This window comes from Elephantulus edwardii, unplaced genomic scaffold (assembly GCF_000299155.1).
Source record: "Elephantulus edwardii isolate Elephantulus edwardi_28Jun2011 unplaced genomic scaffold, EleEdw1.0 scaffold00304, whole genome shotgun sequence".
NCBI lineage: Eukaryota > Metazoa > Chordata > Mammalia > Macroscelidea > Macroscelididae > Elephantulus > Elephantulus edwardii.
In genome coordinates this window covers 716,551-740,189 of record NW_006400054.1, presented here as the reverse complement: position 1 = coordinate 740,189, position 23,639 = coordinate 716,551, and the positions used below count along the sequence as shown (strand labels likewise).

Genomic DNA, 23,639 nt, shown 5'->3' with positions numbered 1-23,639 from the left:
ACAGAGCAGGAGAGGAAGACCCAGAATGAGATGGACTGACATAGTAACTTGTGTAATGGGAGTCGGTGTGTCAGAGTCAGTAAGACTGGCTCAGGATAGGGCAGGCTTCAGAGTTGTTGTACAACAGGGTCATTATGAGTTGCAGGTGATTAGATGGCACATACAAATAGGTGGTGTCTAGGATGTAACAGATGTTTAGCAAACAGTGGTTTCCTTTCAGCTTTGTTTCCTTTCAAACCTTTCCTCAACCAGCAGGTGCAGCAGGTCACTAATGCCTGAAGTCTGCCGATGCCACATGATCAACCAAATAACAAAACCAAAACAAATAAAATAACTCTGCTGTCATTCAGCTGATTCTGACTTATCTTGACCCTGGGGACAGAGGAGAACTCTTGGAGTTTCCAAGGCTGTAATCATTTTCCCCCCTTTAAGTCTTACTTATTTTGTTGTTGTTGAGACTATACACAGGAAAACACTAACTGATTCAGCAGCTCCAACATGTACAATTTAGTGACATTGATTATACTCCGGGAGCTGTACAGCCATCCCACCCTTCTTTCTTGAGCTGCAAGCTGTAATCTTTTCAGAAGCAGACTGTCACATTTTTCTCCTGCAGAGCTGCTGGTGAAATGGTATTTTATTGAAAAGAAAAAATAAAGACATGCAAAATTAACCCATGTGATGTATTCAACCTTCGTTTTTATGCTCTTGAGTTTTAGGCCTTGTTTTTAAAAATTGTTTCACTGTGGTTAAAATATTTATAGCAAAACAGCTGCCAAAATCAACATCCCTTGCAAGTACAATTCCACGCCATGGCCCTGTGCAGCACTGCCATGAAGCCTGCACCATTCTCTGCACCTCTGGGCCCCTTCCCCTCACACCCACCTCTTTCGATATGCCTGCTTCATCTCAGGGAATCATGAAGTGTGGCCTTCTTTTACTGCGTGTAGTGTTTTCAAAACTCATCCACACTGTAGCCTGCATCGGGATGTGACTTTTCTAGATGGCTGAGTAACAGCATGTTGTGAGACAACACTGCCCTGTCCACTGTCTGTCAGTAAATCCCTGGGGTACCCTGGCTCCTGAGAGGAGCGCTACAGTGGACCCCTGCTGTGTAGTTTTCTGTTTGTGTTCCTGCTGGGGCACACCCCGGGTTGGGATTACTGGGTTATATGTAATCCTATGTTCTACCTTTTGAGGAACTACCAAACTTTACCAGTCTGCACTATTTTGCATTTACATTAGCAGTGGATGAGGGCTTCAATATCTTTATATTCTTGCCAATATCTAGTTCTTGGTTTTGCTTTTCTTTTTTTTTTTTTTTTATTTTATTTTACTATTTGTGTGTGCCGTCAAATCAGATCTGACTGGTACAGGAGGAGATTGTCCCTCCTTCCCGGGCAGAGCATCTGGTGGATTTGAACCGTGCACCTCTGGGATTGTAGTTGCAGCTCCTTGCCACTAGGCCACCAGAGCTCCCCTTGGTTTTGCTTTTCAATCACGGTCATTCTAGTGGAGGTGATGTGAGTACCACATTGTAGTTTTGGTTTTTAAGTCTTCAGTCTTTCTTATTCATTATCCAACTTTCATATATACATGAAGCAACTGAAAAGACCTTGACTTGGGTCAAGGGCATCTTCAGTCTTGAAACTCCTATCCTTGTTCTTCAGCACTTTCAAGAGGTCTGTGACAGCAAATTTTCCCAATGCAACACGTCTTTTGATTTCTTGACAGCTGTTACCATGGGTGCTGATGGTAAATCCAAGTAAAAGGAAATCTCTGACAACTTCAATCTTTTCTTAGTCATGATGCTGCCTAGTGGTCCAGTGGGGAGGATTTTTATCTTCCTGATGTTGAGATATAGTCCATATTGAAGGCTGTTGTCTTTGATCTTCTGCAGTAAGTGCATCAAGTCATTTTTACTTTCTGCAAGCTGCTGATTAAGGCTTCCTCCAACCATGATGCTACATTTTTCATATAATACAGCTTCGCAAATTATTTGCTCAGCACAGATTGGGTATGGAGAAAGAATATAACCTTGCTGCATACCTTTCCTGATTTTAAACCATGCAGTGTTCCTTGTTCTGTTCTAACAGATGGTTCTTGGTTTTGCATGAGCACAATTAAGTGTCCTGGGATTCCCATTCTTCTCAATGTTACTCATAATTTGTTATGATTCCTAGCTGGAAGCTTTTGCATTGTCAATAAAACAAGTAAACATCCTGTTGGTACTTCCACTTTTAGTCAGGCTCCACCTGACAACAGCGGTGATATGCCTGGTTCCATGGCCTCTTTTGAACCCAGCTGGCAAGTCCCTGTTGATGTACTGTTGAGGTACTGACAGTACCTAGTAACAATAATGACAATGGTACCAGACATCTTTTCATGTGTGTAACGGTCACCTGTGCATTCTCTTTAGCAAAGTGTTACTTCATCTTTTGTGTATTTTCCAATTAGGTTGTCTTTTTCTGTTGTAGAGTTGTAAGTGTTCTTTATACAGTCAGAATATTAAACGCTCATCAGATATATGCTGTTAGGTGCCACTGAGTAAGCTGATTCACAGTCATCCTGTATACACAGCATGAAGAGTCCTGTGCCAGCCTCATAAACACTGCCGTGCTTGAACCCACTGCTGCAGCCACTCACTCAATCCATCGCACTGAGGGTCGTCTTCTTCCATCAATCCTTGACCAAGCATGAGGTACTTCTCCAGGGACTGGTCCCAACTAATCATGTTTCCAAAGTAAATAAGAGGAAGTCTCCCCATCTTCATGTCTCGAGAACATTCTGTTTGCACCTTTTCCAAGACACAGTTGCTTGTCCTGGCAGTCTGTGGCATGTTCTATAATTCTTGACAGTAAAGATATTAATTTTTTTCTATGGTCTTCTGTATTTACTGTCCAGCTTACACAAGCACATGAGGTGACTAAAATGACCATAGCTTCGACCAGGCTCACCTTTATCTTCAAAGTGATGTCTTTGCTCTTACACAACAGAAAGAGGTCTTTTGCAAACATGCCCAATGCAATACGTGGATTGATTTCCCGACTGATGCTTCTAAGAGCACTGACGCTGGATCAAAGTAAAAACAAACTCCTTGACAATTTTAATCTTTTCTCTATTTACCATGATGTTACTTACTGGACCAGCTATGAGAATTCTGGGCTACTTTATACTAGAAATATGGTTCCCCCACCCTGTAGAATCTCTCTTTACTTTTTTAATAAAGTTCTTTGATGCACAAAAGCTTTTCATTTTATTTTTTTAATTTTTATTTTATTATGTTTGTGTGTGTGTACCGTCAAATCAGATCCGACTGGTACAGAAGGAAATTAACCCCTCCTTCTCCGGCAGAGCAACTGGTGGATTTGAACCGCGTACCTCTGGGATTGCATTGCAGCTTCTTGCCACTAGGCCACCACAGCTCCCAAAGCTTTTCATTTTAATAGTCTAATTTTACTTGATTCCTCCATTCAATGGCCATCATTCCTCTGTGAAAATCAGAGGATCACACCTGTATGGGTTTACTTCTGGACTCTCAAGTGTACTGAGAGTTGGCTTACATGACACATTATAGGCTGTTTTGATTACCAGACCTTTATAGCCTGTTTTGAAATTAGAGTGTGATGATTTTTTTCAGCCATTTACAAAAAAAATAAAGCTGCCTTTATGACAAGCTGGACGTACTACCGCTACTTTCAGGAACTTCAAGATATGAAAAAGAGACATTCTCATCCTTCTGGTTGTTGTTGTTGATTGTCTTCGACTCGAGCACAACTCACAGAGACCTGATAAACAAAAGGCCTGAAGCCCCTCTACAACTACTGACATTTATCCAAGTTCATAGAGTTTCCGGAGGCATGTTGTTTAGGAAGTAGAAGCCACTGCTAAGAACATCTAAACCATACAAGTGTGTCTGGGGCCAATAAAACAGGACACAAGGGGCCAACTTTGAGGAAGACATCTCCCAGGGACATCACCTAGACCTGCCCACTCACTCCTCAGCCTCACAGGATTTCCCTATCCGGAGCAGAAGGTGATTATCCTGGGGAGCAGCACCCACAGCGCTGGGCAGTCATCTGAGAGCATCATCCAGAGCACAAGGCGGTCATCTGGGAAGTGTCCTTCAGAGCACAAGGTGGTTATCTGGGGAGCATCACCCAGAACACAAAGTGGTCATCCTGGGGAGTGTCATCCAGAGCACAAGGGGAGCATCACTCCCTAGCATGAGGTGGTCATCTAGGGAGTGTCACCTAGAGCATAAGGTGGTAATTACAGGAATGCTACCCAAGAGCAAGGAGCCATCATCCCAGGAAGCATCTCCCCAGAGCATGAGAAAGTCATTATAGGAATGACAGAATGACTCAAGGTGCTCATCCAGGCAATGTCACCCCAGAGCACAAAGTAGTCATCTGGGGAACATCACCCAGAGCTCAAGGCAGGCTGGCTGGTAATGCCACAGGTGCTTCTGAATGCTACAAATCAAGTGCACATGCTCTGGGTACAAGCACAAACTTGGTGAGGACAGGGCACATTCAGATGCTCAGTCAGTGTCAAAAGCAGCACATTCTTAGGCTCTAGGCTACATTTTAGAGGATGAATCTTATTTATGACAGCTGACAATTTAATTACAAGTGTTTCTGTTCCAAAGCCATTAGAGACATCTGCTAACATTACATTTTTGTGTAAATAGTTTACTGGCTACAAGCTATACCATTACATATACAGAAAAACCATCCAAAGGATTTAAAGGGGAAGCGTGAGCCCATTCTGTGCTACAGCATCTGAACCAGGGCAGGCAACAGGGGACACTGCATTTGGGGATGAGCAGGTGGGCAGGGCACAGGGGGAAGGGGCAGTGCCTGTGGGGCAGAAGGGGCCTGATGAAGAGGAGCTCAAGCCGTGACCAAATTCTCACTAAAATTATTTCATGAGGAAACAGACACACTATGTATGTAATATAGCTAGGGAAAGCAGCTTGACATGCAGAGGTCCTTTAAGTAAACCCTTTAGTTATTGCTCAAATGACATCTTAATAAAAGAAATCCAAGTCCCACCCAAGACAGCACCACGTGCACTCCCTCGCATTCTAGCCTTCTCTCACCTCCCTGTACTCCGATTCTGCACAGTGGCAGCACTCAGCAGGTCACTGTCTAGCTGCTTCTCTCCTCGCTGAGTCAAACAGCCCTGTGGCTGTGGTAACGGGCACTTAACAGTAGTTGTACTTTGTTCTCTTACTGGTGCAGGAATCTTTCAGAAGCTGGGAAGTGGCCATGAGCCCTTCCCATGGGCCTTAGTGGTCTGATAGTAATTGGTTTGAGGCCAGAAGCCAGAGATGACCCCTTGATGGTCCTCACCAGGTGACCATTCCTGAGAGTAATGGTGGGGCAGGGGACTGAGGAACAACTATCATGGGGGGACAACCTCCACCCCCAATGCTGGACAAGGTGCTTCAGAGGACCACTAGGCAGGATTGTGAACAGTGTCAGAGCCGAGGTCACCCCACTCCTTTTCGGCCTGGGAGATCTAAGTGAGGTGGGATTCTGTTTGATCAGATTCGTCATAACCCACAACTCATTATTCTCCCCTAGGCAGTTCAGCTCTTGCTTCTTGAAGTCTCCTGCCAGATTCGAGAGACTTTCAGATATATTTCTCAGACAGGAAAGCTGATGTGGCCTTGAGTGGAATGCTACAGGTCTGATACCAGAATATAGTTCTCCAGCAAAAAAAGCAAGCAAATGCCAGCACTCAGCTGAGGCTGGTTTTAAGAACTAGCCCTGGACTGGAATTCAAGTCCACAGAGCCAAGGGCATTTCCTGGGCCCAGCTGAACAGTGGACCAGACAATGGATGACATGTGCTGGACTCACAATTCTGTGACAAAGCAATGACCTGGGGGCCTAGGCTTCTCTCAGTTGAACTTCTCGTGAGGGGTGTGTGCACATGTACACAGGGTGGGGGTTTGGCGCCCTCCATGACAGTGGAGGATCCCAGGCTCACAGCAACCCAGCACTCACCTCCACAGTGAGCAGACTCTCCTCCATCTTGCCAGCTTCTGCTTCTGTTAGGGGGTTTTTCAAGGTCTGCAGAAACAATGCAGCTTTCCTTTTACGCTCAGCTTGAAGCTGCTTCTCCTTTGACTCCTTGGAGGCCTGGGCTAGCTTTTCTCGGGCAGCAGCTGCGAGGCGGTCCTCCAGCTTTTGCTTTGCTTAAGGAACAAATGACAAGAGAATGGGGTTCAGAGCAGGCAGTCGTCTTCTTTGTGCTCTTAATTTTTAAGCAAGAAAAGTAAAAAGGGTCACAACATACAATGTAGTTACTGGTAAAATCAGACTAGGCAAACACAGGCAGATGTTTGGAAGGAATGATTATACTTATTTCTTTGACAAGAGCACAGTCCACTCTAGTGGCAGCTGGGACACCGGAACTGCTGTGTGCTGCTGACCACCTTGCCAGCCAAACAACTCTGAAGTACATCTTCCATGCGGGCCTGGGGCTCGCAGGGGGCAGCACAAGGCCAGCCCTACACAGTAAAGCCAGTCAGGATTAAAATAAAACTTTTATCAATGTGGCCTGAGTGGTCTGTGAAAGTATAGGAAAAGCAGTTTAAGAAAGTCAGCCAGAAAAGGCAGAAATTGTCCATCAATGCTGCCGAGCTCATGTGAGGGTCATCTCGCTTGGGCCAGGCTGGGTGCTGGCCCCTCCCCGGCTGCAGCAGATGCTCAGCATGCATGTGCTAATGCAGCACCGTGCACACTCCAGAGTCAGCAGGCGCTCAGGGCTGGGGGCTTTGCTGAGACTGTCTCACGTAGGCCATTAAGGCGGGTGGGCAGCGGGCATGGGTTGAGTGCCTCCCCCTAGGCTGCATTCCAAGCACACAGAGCCTCCATTAGCGCTCCCCGCTAGGTGCCAGGCTGCCTGCCAACAGACAGAGTCTGCAAGCAGTGGCCAGCGGCAGTGTGGCCTGCGGCCCAACCAGAAGAGCATATAGTGCCCTGCAAAGGCTTAGCCTGTCAGATGTCCAGAGGGGCCTCATGCCCAGGAACTTGGTGATCCTCTCTCAGCAAGAGGAATCTCGGGCTTAGGCACCTTCTTTCCTTCAAGAGTTGAAAGTGTGTTTACAAACCTTGTTTTGCTTCAAGCTCCTCCTGGGTGAGTGGAGGCTTCTTCTCCTCAACAACCACACAGGGCAGGACGACGGCTGGGCTGGCGCTGGCAGCAGTACTAGCACTTTCCTGGCCCTCCTTGCATTCTTCATCATCATCACTATCATCATCCAGCTTAACACGATTTTTTTCCCGGGGAAGCAGATCACTCTCTTTGGCTTTGATTGCAAAGCTTATTGGAGCAAAGGAAGCTATTGGGAGAAAGTGAGAACAGTGACAAGTTTTAGAGAAAAAGAACCAGTTACAAGGCCCTATCACGGGCAGGACCTACGGCAGCGTGCTGGTGGAAGGGACAGTTTAGGTGGATGGCACCATGTGCAGGCTGGCGGCTCTAATGCTGCTTCATGTGGACAGGACGATGCTGTGACCACCATTCTAGACTTCCACACTGACTGGAACACAGCACAGCGACCGTGACAGTGTCCATGTTGAGTCACCTGGGAAATACCTATTGAGAGGCACAGTGGGACCACTGGCACTTTCATATGGTTAGTTTCCCTTCTTTTCCCAGGGTGAGAAGACTAAGCAGGCCACGGCATGACTCCACTATCCAAAAGTATCTTCAAAGATCCTGATTCTAAGAAAAAACCCTCCTTACAAAGCAGAAATCAGAGACCCATTAATTTCGTCACTGACACTGGCACTGGCTGTGCTGGGCACTAGGTACAGTTTTCACTTCCATGAGTAATTCCCAAGCTCAGTATAAGAAAAATCTTGGTAGTTCAGTTTTTCTCCTCTACAGTATCTACAAAACCCTCTCTAAGAGGACAGAAAGGCCACACAGGCAACATCCTTGCCTGACCACCTTGACAAAAGCTCTGAGACCCTACTCCTCAGAGATGGGTGTAAATAGCTCCTAACTACTGCTAATCAGGTTAAAAAAATCCTTTACTATTACAAACTATTTGTTATTTCTTACCAAGGACTTCACAAATAAATAACAATGAAGAGAAATTATAAATGTCTTGTAAACTTGTTGACTTTGGAAGGAAAAATGGATTATTCTAGAAAAAATGGATTGACAAAGTGACTTCAACAATGGGCTCAAACACAGCAGCGATTGTGGGGACGTGCAGAAATCAGTGAGCAGCGTTCCATCCTGTTGTATGTTGGGTCACTGTGAGTCAGACTCAACTCTATAGCAGCTAATGGCGAGGTAAACAAAGGAAGGTTCTTGAACTTGGTGAATGATGTGAATAACAGTTCCACTTCTGAGACCCAGGACAGTTCAGAGAAGCTGGTCCACCAGGTTCTTCCTGCCTTTCCCCTTTCCCATTTTCTGGTTCCAAAGACATGAATGATTCAAAGGAGATCCTGAGATACACTTTTCATCTATAACCAACCACCACAGGCTGCACAACAGTGTACCCTGAGATAAGAGTAAGATAAAAAAGAGCAAATGACGGAAGAGTTGTATTTTACAAGCTAAAACTGAAAAAGAGAAAATATTAAGGTCTTGCTGCCAATGCTGTCATGTGTACTGTATGCCCATTTTCACAACAACCTACCCCTACAAAGATACAATGCAGGGACTGAAACACACTTTCTAAGTCAAGTCAACATTAACCATTTTTGTGGTCATGGCAAAGTCTGAATTTTCAAGAAATGCATACTAAAATATTTATGGCTAAAAAGATTCATCCCAAGATATTCTGGGAGGGCTGCTCGGGGATGAGGGCACGGCAACACCTATGACTTGCTGCAAAAGCAGAGCCTGACAACAGCTCTGGGCTCTCTCTACCCTCTACGGGACCCTATCTTTGCCACAGCAGTGGGCTGACCAACTCAGAAAGTCTGCCAAAGTGTGTCCACAGAGAACCATCCCCACAGGTCTCCACTGAGTTACCTCAGCAGGCAGAGAGCCACGTCTATCTGTTTCTCTGTAGACAGACAGGGACTGACCAGGGAAGAATCGGGGGGACATTCTGGCATGAGAGGATACTCTATCTTGGCAAGAGTGCACACAGTCCACAAAACTCATCAAATAATGTTAAAGACACATCATTGTACGCAGATTTTGTTTCAAAATAACACAAACATATAAGAAATGCTCGTCAGCCACAAGCTTTTTGACCAGACCATTCTGATGGACTGATGGTCTGTGATTTACTTTGGGACACACTAAAACACAAGGCAAGGCTGTATAGTCAGATGGAGGCCAAGCAAGTGCGATAAAATGGTAATAGCTGGGAAGTATGGGTGAAGGAGAGTGTCCACATGCCGTCTTGAAATGATTTCAAGCCTGAAATGGTTATTTTCCTTTTTAATAAAAAAGCCCCCCTACGGGTGGGCGGTAACTGAGGTATGTTAAGGGGTAACTGCTGAAGTCGAGTGAGGAGTATGAGTGTGGGGAGCAATGGGGATGTCACTATGTACCACACTGGCTTTGTAGGCTTGAAATTTTCTGTAAGACTGTCCCCCCCCCCCAGTTCAAGTGTGCCTGCAGTTCTCAGTGCAGTCCTCAGTGCCTGGCTTTGGGGTTCCCTCTCCCAGCTGCTCAGCACTTAGCTCCTTTCCTCTGTCAGCCCCCCCGGCCCAACCATCCTCACAACCATGCTCTTCCCTTTTCATCCCCCAAGCCTTGCTCAAATGTCACCCCCAAGTTGGCGCTCTCCAGTACAGCTGTCTCCATGCTTGTATTGCGTGTTTCTGGTTTAGCTGCCCGAGACTTGGAAGCAGGAGGACCCTTTGTGGCCTGGGTTTTTACGGGCATACTACAGCGAATGAAGTGACCACATCCTCACCTCTCACACACCTCCCACCTGCTTCCACTTGCTGGGTGGGGCTTTGCACCCTCTCCCATCACAGGCAGCATCCATCTGCGACTGCAACCTCGCCCACAGAGATGAACTGGCAGAGCTTTTCCCGTGACTACTGCTCACACTCCCACTGTGACACTGACAGCAGGGGAGCTGGAGTAGAAATGCCTTCCCACCGCCCAGGGCTGTTTCCAGTTTCCCTTTAAAGATGAGCAAGCATTGTGATGAGGTTTGTGCACAGACACCCATCACAGTGTGTTCTGGGAGGGAAAGAGCTAGGATGCTGGCTGACAGTGAAAATATGGTGAAAATCCAGACTCCACTTCCTGAACCATCCTCCCCATCACTGACGATCACCCCATGCAAAGAACCACCCTCTTCATCACTGATGATCACCTCACTTCCAGGACTGTCCTCCCCATGACCAACAATCATCTCAGGTCCAGGAAGCCCTCATCACTGATGACCACGTGTTCTAATGTCACCAACTCCAGGGACAAACAGTATTTTGTTAGTTAAGGATACATTTTTAAATCTTCTGGTCTAAATATAGATTTTTTTTTTAAATACAGATTTTGTATGAGCATGATTAAACATTCTGGGATTCCCATTCTCAATGTTAACCTAGTTTGTTATGATGTACACATTCAAATGTCTTTGCAAAGTCAATAAAACACAGACATTTCTGGTATTCTCTGCATTCTGCCAAGATCCACCTGACATCAGCAATGAAACCTATACCCAGACCCAGAAGTTGCCTGAGTGGAGCAGGAAATAGCACTGGTTTAAAATCAAGAAAGGTATGTGTCAGGGCTACATTTTTTTTCTCCATACCTATTCAATCTGTATGCTGAGCAAATCATTCGAGGAGTTGGACTCTCTGAAGAAAAATGTGGCATCAGAATAGGAGGAAGACTCATCAACAACCTGTCTTATGCAGATGACACAATCTTTCTAAGTGAAAGCAAGGCGGACTTGAAATGCTTGTTGTGGAAGATCAAAGACTACAGCCTTAAATATAGATTACATCTCAATATCAGGAAGACAAAAATCCTTACTACCAGCCTGACAGGCAACATCATGACAGATGGAGAAAGACTGACATGTCATTGATTTAATCTTGCTTAGACTCACAATCAACAGCCTTGGCACCAGCAGTCAAGAAATCAAAAGACGTACTGCAATGGGAAAGTCTGCTGTCAGGGACCTCTCCAAAGCCCTGACAAGCAAGGATGTCAATCTGCAGACTAAGGTTGCACCTGATTCACATCATGGTGTCTTCCTACTTGCTATGCATCTGAGAGCTGGACAAATGAATAAAGATGCCAGAAGATGACTTGATGCCTTTGAGCTGTGGTGTTGGAGAAAGAACTGACTATCTATGGATGGCTAAAAGAGCAGTTTTTTCTTAGAGAAGGTGGAGCCAGAATGCCCTTTAGAATCAAAGACAGCAGAGCTTCATCTCACATACTCTGTACATGTTGCTAGAAGAAACTAGTCCTTGGAAAGGGACATGATGCTAGGAAAGGTGGAAGGTCAGTGAGAGAGAGGAAGACCTTTAACGAGATGGACTGACACCGTGACTGCAGCAATGGGTCCAACTGTGTCAGAGATGATGAGGATGGCACAGGACAGGGCCAGATCTGTTTGTAAGGTTGCTATGAGTTACAGTTTCATTGATGGCACATAACAATGTTATTCTTTTAGGAACTAGGTACAGGTTTCTATTGCAGAAACTTTCTTTAGTGATTTATGAGCACTCTTTCTATATTGAGGATATCAACTCTTTACCTCCTTTTATGTTAGAATCACTATTTTGAGCTTTATCTTTTAACTTTAGTTATACACTATCTTTTCTTATGATTGCAGAATTAATTCTTATAAAGGCCTTCCCAACTCCAAGATTATGAAAATAAACAAAATCATATATCTTTCTATTTTTAGGTCTTACTTTCCACATTCAGATATTTAGCTTCCCTGGAATTATTGTTTTTGCCAGATATGATGTAAGGGTCACATTTAATGCTTTTCCTCTCCAAAATGGTGAGCTTGTTTACTCAATACTAATTGTTAATGAAGTCTGTTAACACACTGGCATATGAAAGGCTGTATGGCAGTAAGCCACACTGGAGTTCCAGTGATGAATTTCATCAGGTACTGCTTGCACTGTCCAGTGCCCATCCTCCTCCGTTCTCAGGGTGGTTTAATAGCCTGGCCTTCTCACCTCCTGCGAGGACATTAACTTGAACTACTAGGATGAAGTGACACTGGTGTCCATCCTCCTCCGTTCTCGGGGTGTTTAATAGCACAGCTTTCCCATCTCCTTAGGGTACATTAATTTGCTGTTAATTTGTGCTGGCCCACTGCCTGCTATTAGAGCTATTTCACTGAGTGATATTTTCCAAATTTTTTTCAGGGACATAGATACATGCCCATTTCCTATCGGCTCAGGAAAGAATTTCTGCCATTTGTAATTTCTTATAAAATGGTATTTTTCAGTGATTTTCAACTTTTCTTAGATTTAGAGTTTGAGATATGCTCTTGTCCTTGATGAGGCTGTACATGTGTCACTAAGTTGCATCGAGTCGTCTCTGAGTCACAGCAATTCCACTGAGAGCACAAGGCAGTGATGCCTGATCCAACACCACCTCACACACTCTGCTGTGCTTAAGCACGGTGCTCATTATTTCATTGAAGCTTTCCCCCTGTCACTGACCTTCCACATTACCAGGTGTGATGTCCCTTTTCTCTATTATTACATATATAGTTCTCTTATTTCCTCACTAATTTGTGCTTCTTGTTTTGGAATCTCCTCTTTATCCTTTTGATGCCTTTGACAGTTTCTTCCTAGATCTGGGAATTGAACACTTAATTGCTTTGTTTTTATTTACAATCGACCTAGGCTTCTACTGTTTGTTGAATAAAATGTTCACTCCAGCTGGTAACTGCATGATGAGAACGACTGTCCTTGTTTTCTCTATCTCCAGAGTGTCATCTGCGAGCCCGCTGCTGCACACAGAACCCTGGCCACCTGGGCCCCCACAGGAGAAGACAGTCTACATCTCTCCTGATGCTTGTCCTCTATCCCATCTTTTCCCAGAAAACCTCTGAGTTGGTCCTCTCATCCCACCTGTTCTTTTGTGCCCTGTTCTATGTCAAAATCTGATGATGTCTCTCAGATACCAGATTGCTGGCTATGCTAGTTTCACAGAGGTCAGGTGTGTGTAAGAACACATATGCAAGGTCAGAACTCCCGTCACTCAGCAGGCTGCTCACAGCTGCCCATGTTACGGGTGCTCCAGTGTGTCTCCTGGGACCTCCTGCATCCTCATGCTTGCAGAGAGGTGGGGCCTTTGTCCAGAAGTGTGCTGAGAAGATTCCTATCAGGTCCCATGAAGGTCCTGAGGAAGCCTTGGTGGCATGGTGGTTAGTCTGAACCACCAGCTTCTCTGCAGGAGAAAGATGAGGCAGGCTGCTTCCACAACAAGCACAGCTTTTGAAGCCCTTCAGGCAGTTCCACTCCATCCTGCAGATCAGTGTGGGTCAGAACTGCGTCCACAGCAGAAGGCTGGGGTCAAGTGTGTGGACATTCAGGCTCCATCTCCAGGTCACATGACTGGCCCGAGTGGTGGGAGCTGCACCCAGTGGGAGCCTCAGCTGGCACCCAGTAAGATCACGTTACCTGCAGCAGGCCCACCTTTAAGGTGTGGACCATTGCACTTTCTGGAGACACAGCGCATGCTGTTCCCCTGAATACCCCTCATTTGTTTAATCCCTGCCAACACCCAGCAGGCTCCCCGAAGTGACTGCCATAGGCATTCAGCTCCCACTGGCAGATACATCCTCCATCACTACCTCTCCTGTCTGCAGCTATGGAAGTCTTCATGGCTCCTAGAGCTTGTGCTCCGCTCGCCTCTAACATAGAGCAATTACATTTTCCCTCCACTCATTCAATTCCTTCTGAAAGCTCAGGGAGAGAGTCTGTGGGTGATCAGGAAGGATGAGAAAGTAAACTGACCCCTGCAACGAGGTCCACAGAAATGTTTAAACTTTCTACAGAGCTCCATTTCCCCAGGAAGCCAACTGAGGTACGTGTCTCACTCACCACTGCTACCAAGCTGAGGGTCTCTATGCAAAGTCTGCCCAGCCCAGAAAGGCCCTCTGCTTGGTCTTCCACAGCCCACCACACTCACAAGGGTCCTCTAACCAGAACAGGACACTGATCCACCAGTGCAGCACAAGTCCAAGGGGTATGGAGCATTATTTGAAATGTTCTAAACATTTCCACAGAATTGTTTAGAACAGCTGCTACGTATATGTAAAAGCTGAGATGCAATTTCAAATTAGGGAAATTTTGCAAAGTTAGCAAATTTGATCATGGCCCCTCAGAACAAGTTGCCATTTCCAGCCACCGGCAGTAATCCCTACCTGGCCCAAAACTCCTCTTGTCAGCTTTGGAGCACAGGTCAAGGGAGGATGCAGACATGTAGACCCCAGCACATTTTTCAAAGCACACCTGTCACTGGCCTCTCAGGGCCCACTGTATACCTTTCACTGGCCTCTCAGGGCCCACTGTATACCTGTCATCGGCCTCTCAGGGGCCAGAGTACACCTGTCATCAGCCTCTCAGGGCCCAGAGTACACCTGTCATCAGCCTCTGGTGCCCCAGCACACCTGTCACAGGCCTCTCAGAGTCCCAGTACATCTGTCACCAACCTCTTTGGCCCCTAGCACACCTGTCACTGCTTCCTGGAGAGGAGACAGACATATGGGGCCCACAGCATACCTTTCACCAGTTTCCCATCAGGAATGGCTTTGCCAGAGGCTGCTTCCTTCTTCCCTGGGCCTCCTCTTGCTGCTCCCTCGGCCACGTCTTCAGATACCCCATCGTCCAGGGCCTCCCTGGGTTTCTCAGATATTGACTCAGCTGGAGCCTCCTCGCGAGCTGCTGCAGCCTGTAGAGACTGATTACAAGGAGTCAGGGAACTAGTAAAAGGAGGAGTAAGAAGCACACCTCACACACAGAACACTTCTCCTCTAGTTGACCAGTGAGCAGAAAGTAGCAGGGAGACGCTTCTGGAAGTTCTGACAGGCTTGTGAGACCTTTTCCCTGAAGGTTAACTGCTCAGGGCACTTTCCCACGGCCTTCCCACAGGGTGATGCTTTTCCATTTGAGCACTTGAAAAGTCCGAGGGAGGCTAGTGATAAGCAAGACCTGCGTAATCTCTCCACCAACTGGGCTTTATGATGCCAGTGTGTAATTGGGAAGAGGATGTGGGAAGGTACTTGCGGAGAGACCCAGATGTGTGGAGTTGGCACTGGGGCACTGCCCAGCAGCTCTGGGTTGGCTGGTTTAGCTATGTTCATGAATATAGTAATATGAACAGTGCTGATTTTCACTGGAAGTCACTATAGGTCACAACCAATCAAAACATTCCCTGCTTGAAAACCTAGGGTTTTCTGCCATAACACATAAGGTCTGTGCTGTGAACTGCTCTGCCTGTAAGTGAGGGACAATTAGAGACCTCACACTGCACAGACCTGGAACCTACAACCTATACTAGGTGTTCCATAAGAGGTGGAGACAAGTTCGCCAGTGTACCTAGAAGGCATGAAGGCTCCACAAAGTCCACCCTCTTGCCAGAAACACACCTGCGAGCTGTCGGCCCCCTCCTTCTGAAGGAAAACGTGCTTCTTGAACTCATAGTACGCATTGTACTGGTGCCAGGGCTGCAGGAACTCAAACCTAAGAGCAGGAAAGAGGAGAGTGGGGCATTTAGTAAGAACTAGAGTCCAGAGACAACCCAATCCTGCGCCTTCACTTCTAGCCTTGGTCCCTAACACTTCAGTCACTATCACTTTGTGACTGCACAGTGACCGGAAGAACAACCGTAAGTCCTATTTGACAGGAAAAAGCGAAGTGGCTCAGAGAGAGTAGTAAGAATTACTCAGATTGTGAGTAGCCTGTCATTTGCTTTACCAAGAGGAAACACTATTGCAGTGAGAGAGAAAAAGGTGACATGCATGTTTCAATTCTCAGGGAAGGGTCTTGAAAAGCATGACCCTCAATTTATACTTAGGGAGTTATCAATATTCTTGCTTAAAAACTAAAGCAAACTATCCATCCAGAGAGAGGACATATAGAGAAACCTCAATCCGATTCCAAATAATTTAACAAGGTAATTACGGAAGGAAAGGATCAATCACATTAGAAAGGGATTATGGGACTGAGTAAAAAGTCCAGCCAAGGCTTGATTACTCTCAGAACCCACATGCAGCCACCACACTCTGCCTCTCACCTCTGGTCATTCTTGGCGCGCACGCTGGTCTCAAAGTGCACGCCGTTCCGGGCCACATACTCGGCCAGCTTGTCAATCACTGGTTGGATGTCTGGGGGCGGGGGGATGATGGCAGCCACAGGGGCAAGGGCACTGCAGAAGGAAGGGCCAATCACTCTCCAGGTACAGGCAAACCCATGTCAGTTGACAGAGTGGGTCTCTGCTATATCAGATGGAGAGTGACAACTAACTGGTACCATGATGAGCTAATGCAAGCCAGTCCACTTGAAACAGGGACCAAAATATCACCAGGAATGGGGAATTAAAACGCAAGACTTAAGGTAATAAAAACAAGCTGACTCTCTAAGAGGGTTTCAGAGGCAGTAAATCACACAAGGGAAGATTTCTCATCTTTCTCCTGAGGAGCAGCTGGTAGATTAAAATAGCTTGCCTTTGGGTTGACAGCTCAGCTTCTCATCACTAGGCCACTGGATCTCCCTAGATACAGATACATAACTATCTAAACAAAAATGTTACTGCTGCTGAGTCACAACCAACTCACAGCTGACTCTCCAATGAGTTGTGGAGACTGCAAATTGCACAAGAGATTGTCTACCTTTTCCCAAAGGAGCAGCTGGTGGATTCTAACCACCAGAGAAGTGCTTCCTTTGGGTTAGCAGGACAACCCCACTATACACACATATCACATCAAATGCTATGTCTCTGTAGGAACACACAAGGTCCCTCAGCGATCCCAGGAGAACCCCCCAATAGTGTGCAAGCTGAATCTCTCTTGTGAAATCATGATCGTGTACCTCTTTGTCCACACCCTTACTAGGAGTTGGCCAGCAGGAGCTGGCGTCAGTCCTCTGCAGCAATCTACCCCGCTGATATCCTATTTGCCAAGGGCTTATAAGGGTTGAGAAGCACATAATCACCCCTTCCATGAACCACAACTCTGCCTCTGCCCAGTGCTTCTGGGTCCCTAGAGTTCACCTGTGTGATCTGTGCAGTGGGAGCTGGGCTCACACAGTGGAACTTGTAAGTTGCAGCCATGCACGTACCTTGTTGTGGTGGTCGTAGAGGTCACTCCACTGCTTGTTTCTGCAGTGGACGGGGGTGGTGGCGGCGTGGTCCCAGGAGGTGGGGGGGCAGTGTTCGTCACACCAGTGGAGGTGGACACGGTCACACCAGCAGGCAAGGTACTGTAGTAAGTGGCCACATCGGTCCCGGGAGGGGTTGGGGCCAGGCAGTAGGTACCATCAGGCAGCATGTAGTAGCTGTAGTACATGGCCGCCACTGTCGCTGTCAGGAAACACAATCAGGGGGACAGGTCAGCGTGCATGAGACGCTGTTTCCAACACAATGACAAAGCACTACCCACGTCCACCATTTCCTCCACTCTGCACGACAATCAACTGTAAAGGCAATGTCGAGACACACACGGGAACAGACAGGGTGTGAGTGGACTCAAGGCTGTCACAGCAATCAACGCAAACACTTGGGAAAGCAATTCTCTCGCTGAGCCTAGAATGCATGGGTTACAAAGTCATCTCTCTAAAAGCAATCTTATCTTTCTCCTTCCTGCAATCCCAACAGTGAGCCTCTCCTTGTCAAAGCCTGGATGCAAGGAGACTCCTGGGAGAGTCTCGCAAGTGACTCTCACTTCTCCCAAGTGACACAAACTACACGGCTTCCAAGGACCTTAGCGTTTTCACTTAACATCTGTTTTGGAAATCACTGCTTTACAAAGTGTGCTACCACTTTAGCCACATTGTTCACCTGTGCTCCACCCTTTCATGGCTGCCCAGTGAAGCACCAAGACTCCCTTACTCCAGGGACACTGGTCTAATACATGTCCCCTATCCTTACATAGCTGCCCCATGATGTCACCAACAGGCTCCCCTCTCCCGCCCAGGGCCTTGATACCTCTTCATTCTATACAGTGGCATATTCTGGGAATCTGTGTACATATCATGGACATTAGCCCTTTACTTTAACAATCAGGAATGCCGTGTGTATGTTTATTTTGGAAAAAAAAAAAGGAAAAAAGAATCTAACCAGGGATTTCTATTTTCAGTCTTTTTCTGAGTAAGTCTAACAATGACCACACAAACTCAAGCTGGGTCAGACCAGTGACCCTGCATCAGGTTTCCGTGGCTGTCAGTCTTAATGGGAGAGACAACCCATATTTGTCCCATGGAGCCACTGGGGGACTGGATGATGGATTTGCTGGGTTAGTGTCACAACTTGCTTTGGACACCAGCAGACCTCCTACACATACGTTTAATTTCACCATCATGAGGGAATGGAGGCATGTTTCCGCCAACTAAGGAGTTCTACTAATGAGAAACCCTGCCCAGCTCAGCAGGCAGTGCATTTGGACACACATCCCTGGGCTGTGAACAGAGGCAGAAGGTGGGTGTGTGTGTGTGTGTGTGGGGGGGTGCGCGCGCGCTCCTTTATGTCACAGAGGGTATGGAGCTACCTGTGAAGCCCAGCTTCATCGCAATGAGAAGACGACTGGCATCCAGTGAGGTCCACCTACCCATCAGGGGTCAGAGCCAAGTGGGGATGTACAGACAGCATCTGAGCTCACTGACTAGTGCAGGAGACCACAATGATGTGAGCTGAGGGCCCGTAAAGGAAAATGGTCTCGGGGGAAACATAAAAGAGCTAGCACCTGAAAGAGCTCTGGGAAATGCCAAAGCCTGCACCCACCCTGGAAAGTATCAGGTTGAGTGTGAGACAGAAATGTTCCTAAAGTGAAGCCCTCAAGTCTGTGGTGCTTTGCTAGACACCCAAGAGGCATATTCAAGGAAGCCCCTCCCCACGAGTACACACTTGGGGAGTACCCCCTCCCTCATGCTCATGCCTTTGAAAAACCCCCAGTTTCAGGAGGAAAGACTGTCAGTTCCCCAACCTCAGTGCTCACACTCAGGGAAGCGCCCAACCTCCTCCCTAAGCACTGGCGTGGATGCACCAGAAACAAGAGTTGTTTCCCTGAGCGGCAAGAGGAGTGAAAGGTTCACTTAGAATGTCATAGCAGAGGGGAGCTCCGGTGGCCTAGTGGCAAGAAGCTGTACTGCAATCCCAGAGGCACACGGTTCGAATCCACCAGACGCTCTGCCGGAGAAGTAGGCGCAATATCCTCCTGTACCAGTCAGATCTGATTTGATGGTACACGCACACAAAATAAAAAAAAAATGTCATAGCATCCTCGGTGGGGGCACACTGGAACAGCAGGAGTGCGTGGCTGCCAGCTTGTGGTCCAGGAACTTCAGATAGTGCATGGCAGACTCTCTAGATCCTTCAACACACCTTCACATACTGGCACTGGGTCTCTGCGTGATGACCGCAGGGGTCCTCCCAGCCTGGTCAAGCATGCCCACTAGGATCAGCAGCTGTCTGAAGGATGCTGAGGGCCCGGACTGCTTTTCCCTCAGCCTCGTAATGAGGCAGCTGTGCACACTCCCTCCTCTGGTACCCCAGGCTCGAGGTTTCCCAAAGGCACCAAAGACAACACTGTCTCAAGCCTCTGACTAGATTCATGACTCTAAAACACAGGTTGATGGAGTTACTGCGTCCAGGAGATCAGAGAGGTGTGAGGAAGGCTGGAGCTCAAGTGAGCTGTCCCAGCAGGAAAACCAGAGAGCAGCCAATGCAGCAAAGCCCAGGTGGGCCAGGGGCAACAGCAGGGGTCCGAGTGACACACAGGACTAATATGATGGACTCAACCCAAGGGAGGAGAAGTAGGGGAAAGCAGGACATGGAGAAACAAGATTCTTAGCGAGGCTGGAGACCACTTCCAAGCAGAGCTGGGTGGACAGACCACAGCTTTAATGACAGCTGTCAGAATGTCATGCAGACACAAGATGTGACTGAGAGTTTACATCTAGGTAACTCCCTCTCGGTGTTACAGATTCTGGGGACAAGTGGACTTGCCAAACTTCTATAAAGAGCTAGACTGTAAATATTTTACTCTTTGTGGGCCGAGAGGCAAAACAGAAAGTATTATGTAAGTACTTAATATAACGAGAAAAAAATGTTCACAAATATTTTGCTGATGAAATGGAAAAAAAAGATAATAAAGCCAATTCAGCACTTCCCCCCCCCAAAAAAAAAAATCCTGGAGTGTTAACATTTCACTTTACTGGGGTTCAAACCTGGTGTCCCCATCATAACACTGACGGCAAAGGCTCACCCCGACCCTTCATTCTTGGGTTGGGCAAGGACAGAGGGTCATGCTCACCGCAAAACAAAACACTTCCCTACAAACTGAAGCCAAGAATTTTCTAAAAGGCTCAGGAACCTGATTGCTTGGAGTATGCTCACTCCAGCATTCCCGTGGGTGCTGTTCTCCAAAGTAGGTTAACCCTGCCCGGCCACACTAGGCACAGAGCATCAGTGGGCAGCGGATTTCCTCAGTGACCACTTAGACCGCTTACGTCTGTGTAACAATCAAGCACAGGCCGTGGGAGGAAGCCGCAGGGACCAGGACTGCCTGCTGGGTGCACCTTGCAGGCTGGTTGATTGTCAGGAACTCCCGCTCCCACTGGCCAGGCAAACACCAGCATCAGAATGAGCAATTTTCACGGTAATTTCACTGTTGTTACGTGCCACTGAGTCTCAAGCTCATCCCAGTGACCCCATGGACAACAGATGGAAATCCTGCCCAATCCTGCACCATCCTCACGATCTCCATCGCTGCAGTCATGTGTAGAGGGCCTTCTTAACTTCTTTTTGGGGAAAGCTGCCTTTCTGAGGTCAGCTATGTTACCTGAAGCTTCAGCTCAGGAAAGAGTGTAACTTTAATACCGTTCAGACTACAGCAGCCTTGAACAGATAACTTTATTCTGACAAGTGGTCTAGCTACGTCTCCTTGATTCTGACCCCCAGGAAGAGCACCAGCAGCACAAGCCCACGGCAACCATCATCAAGGCCGAACCCCATACTTCAGGGGGAGGTGGGGGATGAGTAAACCCAGCAGGTAGGACATGCTTTACAAACCCCATGGTGGGGCCACAGGAGAACCTCACTAGCCTCTTGCTCATTCTCCTGCACACCATCATTCCTTCTTCAAGGATTCTGCCCTCACCTCCGGGGACTCAGGCAATTTCCCAGGAGCCTTAAGATCTCTCAGGGTCTGCTGCGTTTCAGGGGCTGGCCAACTGTGAGCTTTCTCCTGCACTACATCTCCAGCACAAGAAAACCAAGCCAGACACAGGCAAGCCTCCCTAACAAGCCAAATCCACACTAAGTAAAACAAGACAAAAGATAAATATATATGTACACCTATTACACTGCCCTCTTCCACCTCCACAAGTATGCAAAAGCATTTATTATCTGGATAACAGCACACTCTAAATATTTTCAAGCCGAGATGCAATAATGAACTACAAGTACAGCAACAGGGACGCAGTGTCTGACTGGGAGGTTACAACGGAAGACACATGAGGAAACAAGGCTCTAACCTGACCACAGGGTTGGCAGTGACCCCTAGAGCAACACTGCCTTGTTTCTATACCATCGAGTTGAACAGGATAATCTGACAGTCCTGTAGCTGCCTGTTACTAAGTACTGACATGTTGGTTCTGACTCACATTGACTCCAAAGACAAGAGAGGACCCTCCCTGTATGATGCAGCGCAAACTTTACAATGTGTGTCGAGTTGTTTGGTCAGTGAAAGCAGAGAAACAGTCAATCAAGCAGATGTGGGAACATGGGAGCTGTGACCAGGGTGATGTCAAGATGCCACAGTATCACAGCTGAAACTGCAAAGCTGCCAGCACGCACCCATTTTAGACATAGGAGCATGCAACTTTGGAATTTTAGCTCAGCATTTAAAAGCTATCTCTTTCTCTCTATTTTTGGCAAATAAAACTATATTCTAGAAAAGCCAGACTCTGGATGGCTTCATCAGTGACCCTAAAATAAAAAGTTTTGAATCTTTAATTCTGTGATCACGTTTCATTCTTGTTATATAAAAAAAATCAATTTTAGAGGGTTCTGCCAAAGGAAGCAAATGGTCAAAGCCAGAGTCTCGAGGCTAACACCCAAAGTGGTGAAAAACACAGAGGGCTCAAGGAGGGTCCTGGGAGGATGAGCATGGGGAAGAACCCAGTGAGTAGGAGCCCCCCCAGCTCTGGTGTATCCCAGCCCCAGCATAAGTGTATATATATACCATTTTCCATATCCATCCCCAGTACCACTGTAAGGCATCCTGGCCCCCAGCTCTGTTGTATCCTCCCCTCATCATCAGTGTATGCATCCTGGCCCCCAGCACTGGTATATCCTCATCCCAGGGCCAGGGTATGCATCTTGACCCACTAGCACTGGTGTGCCCCAGCTGGGGTGGGCATCCATACTGACATCTAAGGGAACCAAGTCTGGCAGAAAACATTACCCACTTAGCAGAAATGAATTCAGATTCCCTCTGCGTGTTTCAAGCCACAGCCACAGACAAATGTGGACAGACAGGAATTCAATAAAGCACAGAGAAAAGGCACTAAAACCAGCAAGAGAACAAAAGGGGTACTGGGGGTGGGGTGGGGCCTGCCTGGGGTGCTCAGCTTGTAATGCTCATGAACTCACATCATCACACAGAACATCTGTGTGAAACTCCAACCTCCTGGAGCTGTCCACAGAGGTTTCATGGCTGGCAGCAGGGGGCCAGAGACTTTAGAAAATTACCCAATGCTAGTTACCACCAAATATGATCCACTCACGTCCACTACTGTGGAGTCAATTCTGACTCACTGTGACCCTACACAACACAGCAGGACTGTCCTGTGGGTATAAGATTGTCATCTCTACAGGAGCAGACCACCTCACTGTCCTGAGAGGAGGCTAGTGGGCTTGAACTTCCTACCTTTCTTTTAGCAGCATAAACTTAACCCACATCTCCAAATGGGTTAGTGAACAGAAACCAGTGAGGATACACCATAGCTGGGGGCCAGGAATGGTTGTGAAAAGGAAATTGGTGAAACCCAGGAGACTGGAGTGGTGCCCTGGAGGGCAGGGAGTAAGGGAAATGTAGACTCAGGAGGAAGGCCATGGCTACAAATCAGGAAACATGTCTGCTGAGTGGCATCCAGACACAGAATGCCCCAAATTAAGATCAAGGGAGCTCTGGTAGCCTAGTGGCAAGAAGGTGCACTGCAATCCTGAAGGCATATGGTTCAAATCCACCAGATGCTCTGCTGGAGAAAGAAGGGCAATCTCAATCTCCTCCTTTGCCAGTAGGATCTGAGTCTACAGTACACACACACACACACACACACACACACAAAAAAAAGGAAAAAAGAAAAACCAAGTCAGACAAGACACACACACATACACACGAAGTTAAAAAAAAAGGAAGAAAAAGAACCAGGTCAGACAAGACAAAGGGATTCCCCAGATCCCCCAAGACATGGCCTGACTCATTCTGCACCT

At 47.2% G+C, this 23,639-nt stretch overlaps 1 protein-coding gene across 1 annotated transcript in view; it reads right to left on the bottom strand.

The window, feature by feature from the left end:
• The window catches only part of SFSWAP (splicing factor, suppressor of white-apricot homolog (Drosophila)), a 72,813-nt gene that overhangs the window by 22,059 nt on the left and 27,115 nt on the right, over nt 1-23,639 (bottom strand). The window contains exons 8-13 of the mRNA XM_006900973.1: nt 17,267-17,507; nt 16,224-16,355; nt 15,577-15,670; nt 14,711-14,879; nt 7,126-7,356; nt 6,017-6,207 (exon numbers count right to left, since the gene is read on the bottom strand). Coding sequence (XP_006901035.1) covers nt 6,017-6,207; nt 7,126-7,356; nt 14,711-14,879; nt 15,577-15,670; nt 16,224-16,355; nt 17,267-17,507 — 1,058 coding nt within the window. The remainder of the gene's footprint in view (nt 1-6,016; nt 6,208-7,125; nt 7,357-14,710; nt 14,880-15,576; nt 15,671-16,223; nt 16,356-17,266; nt 17,508-23,639) is intronic.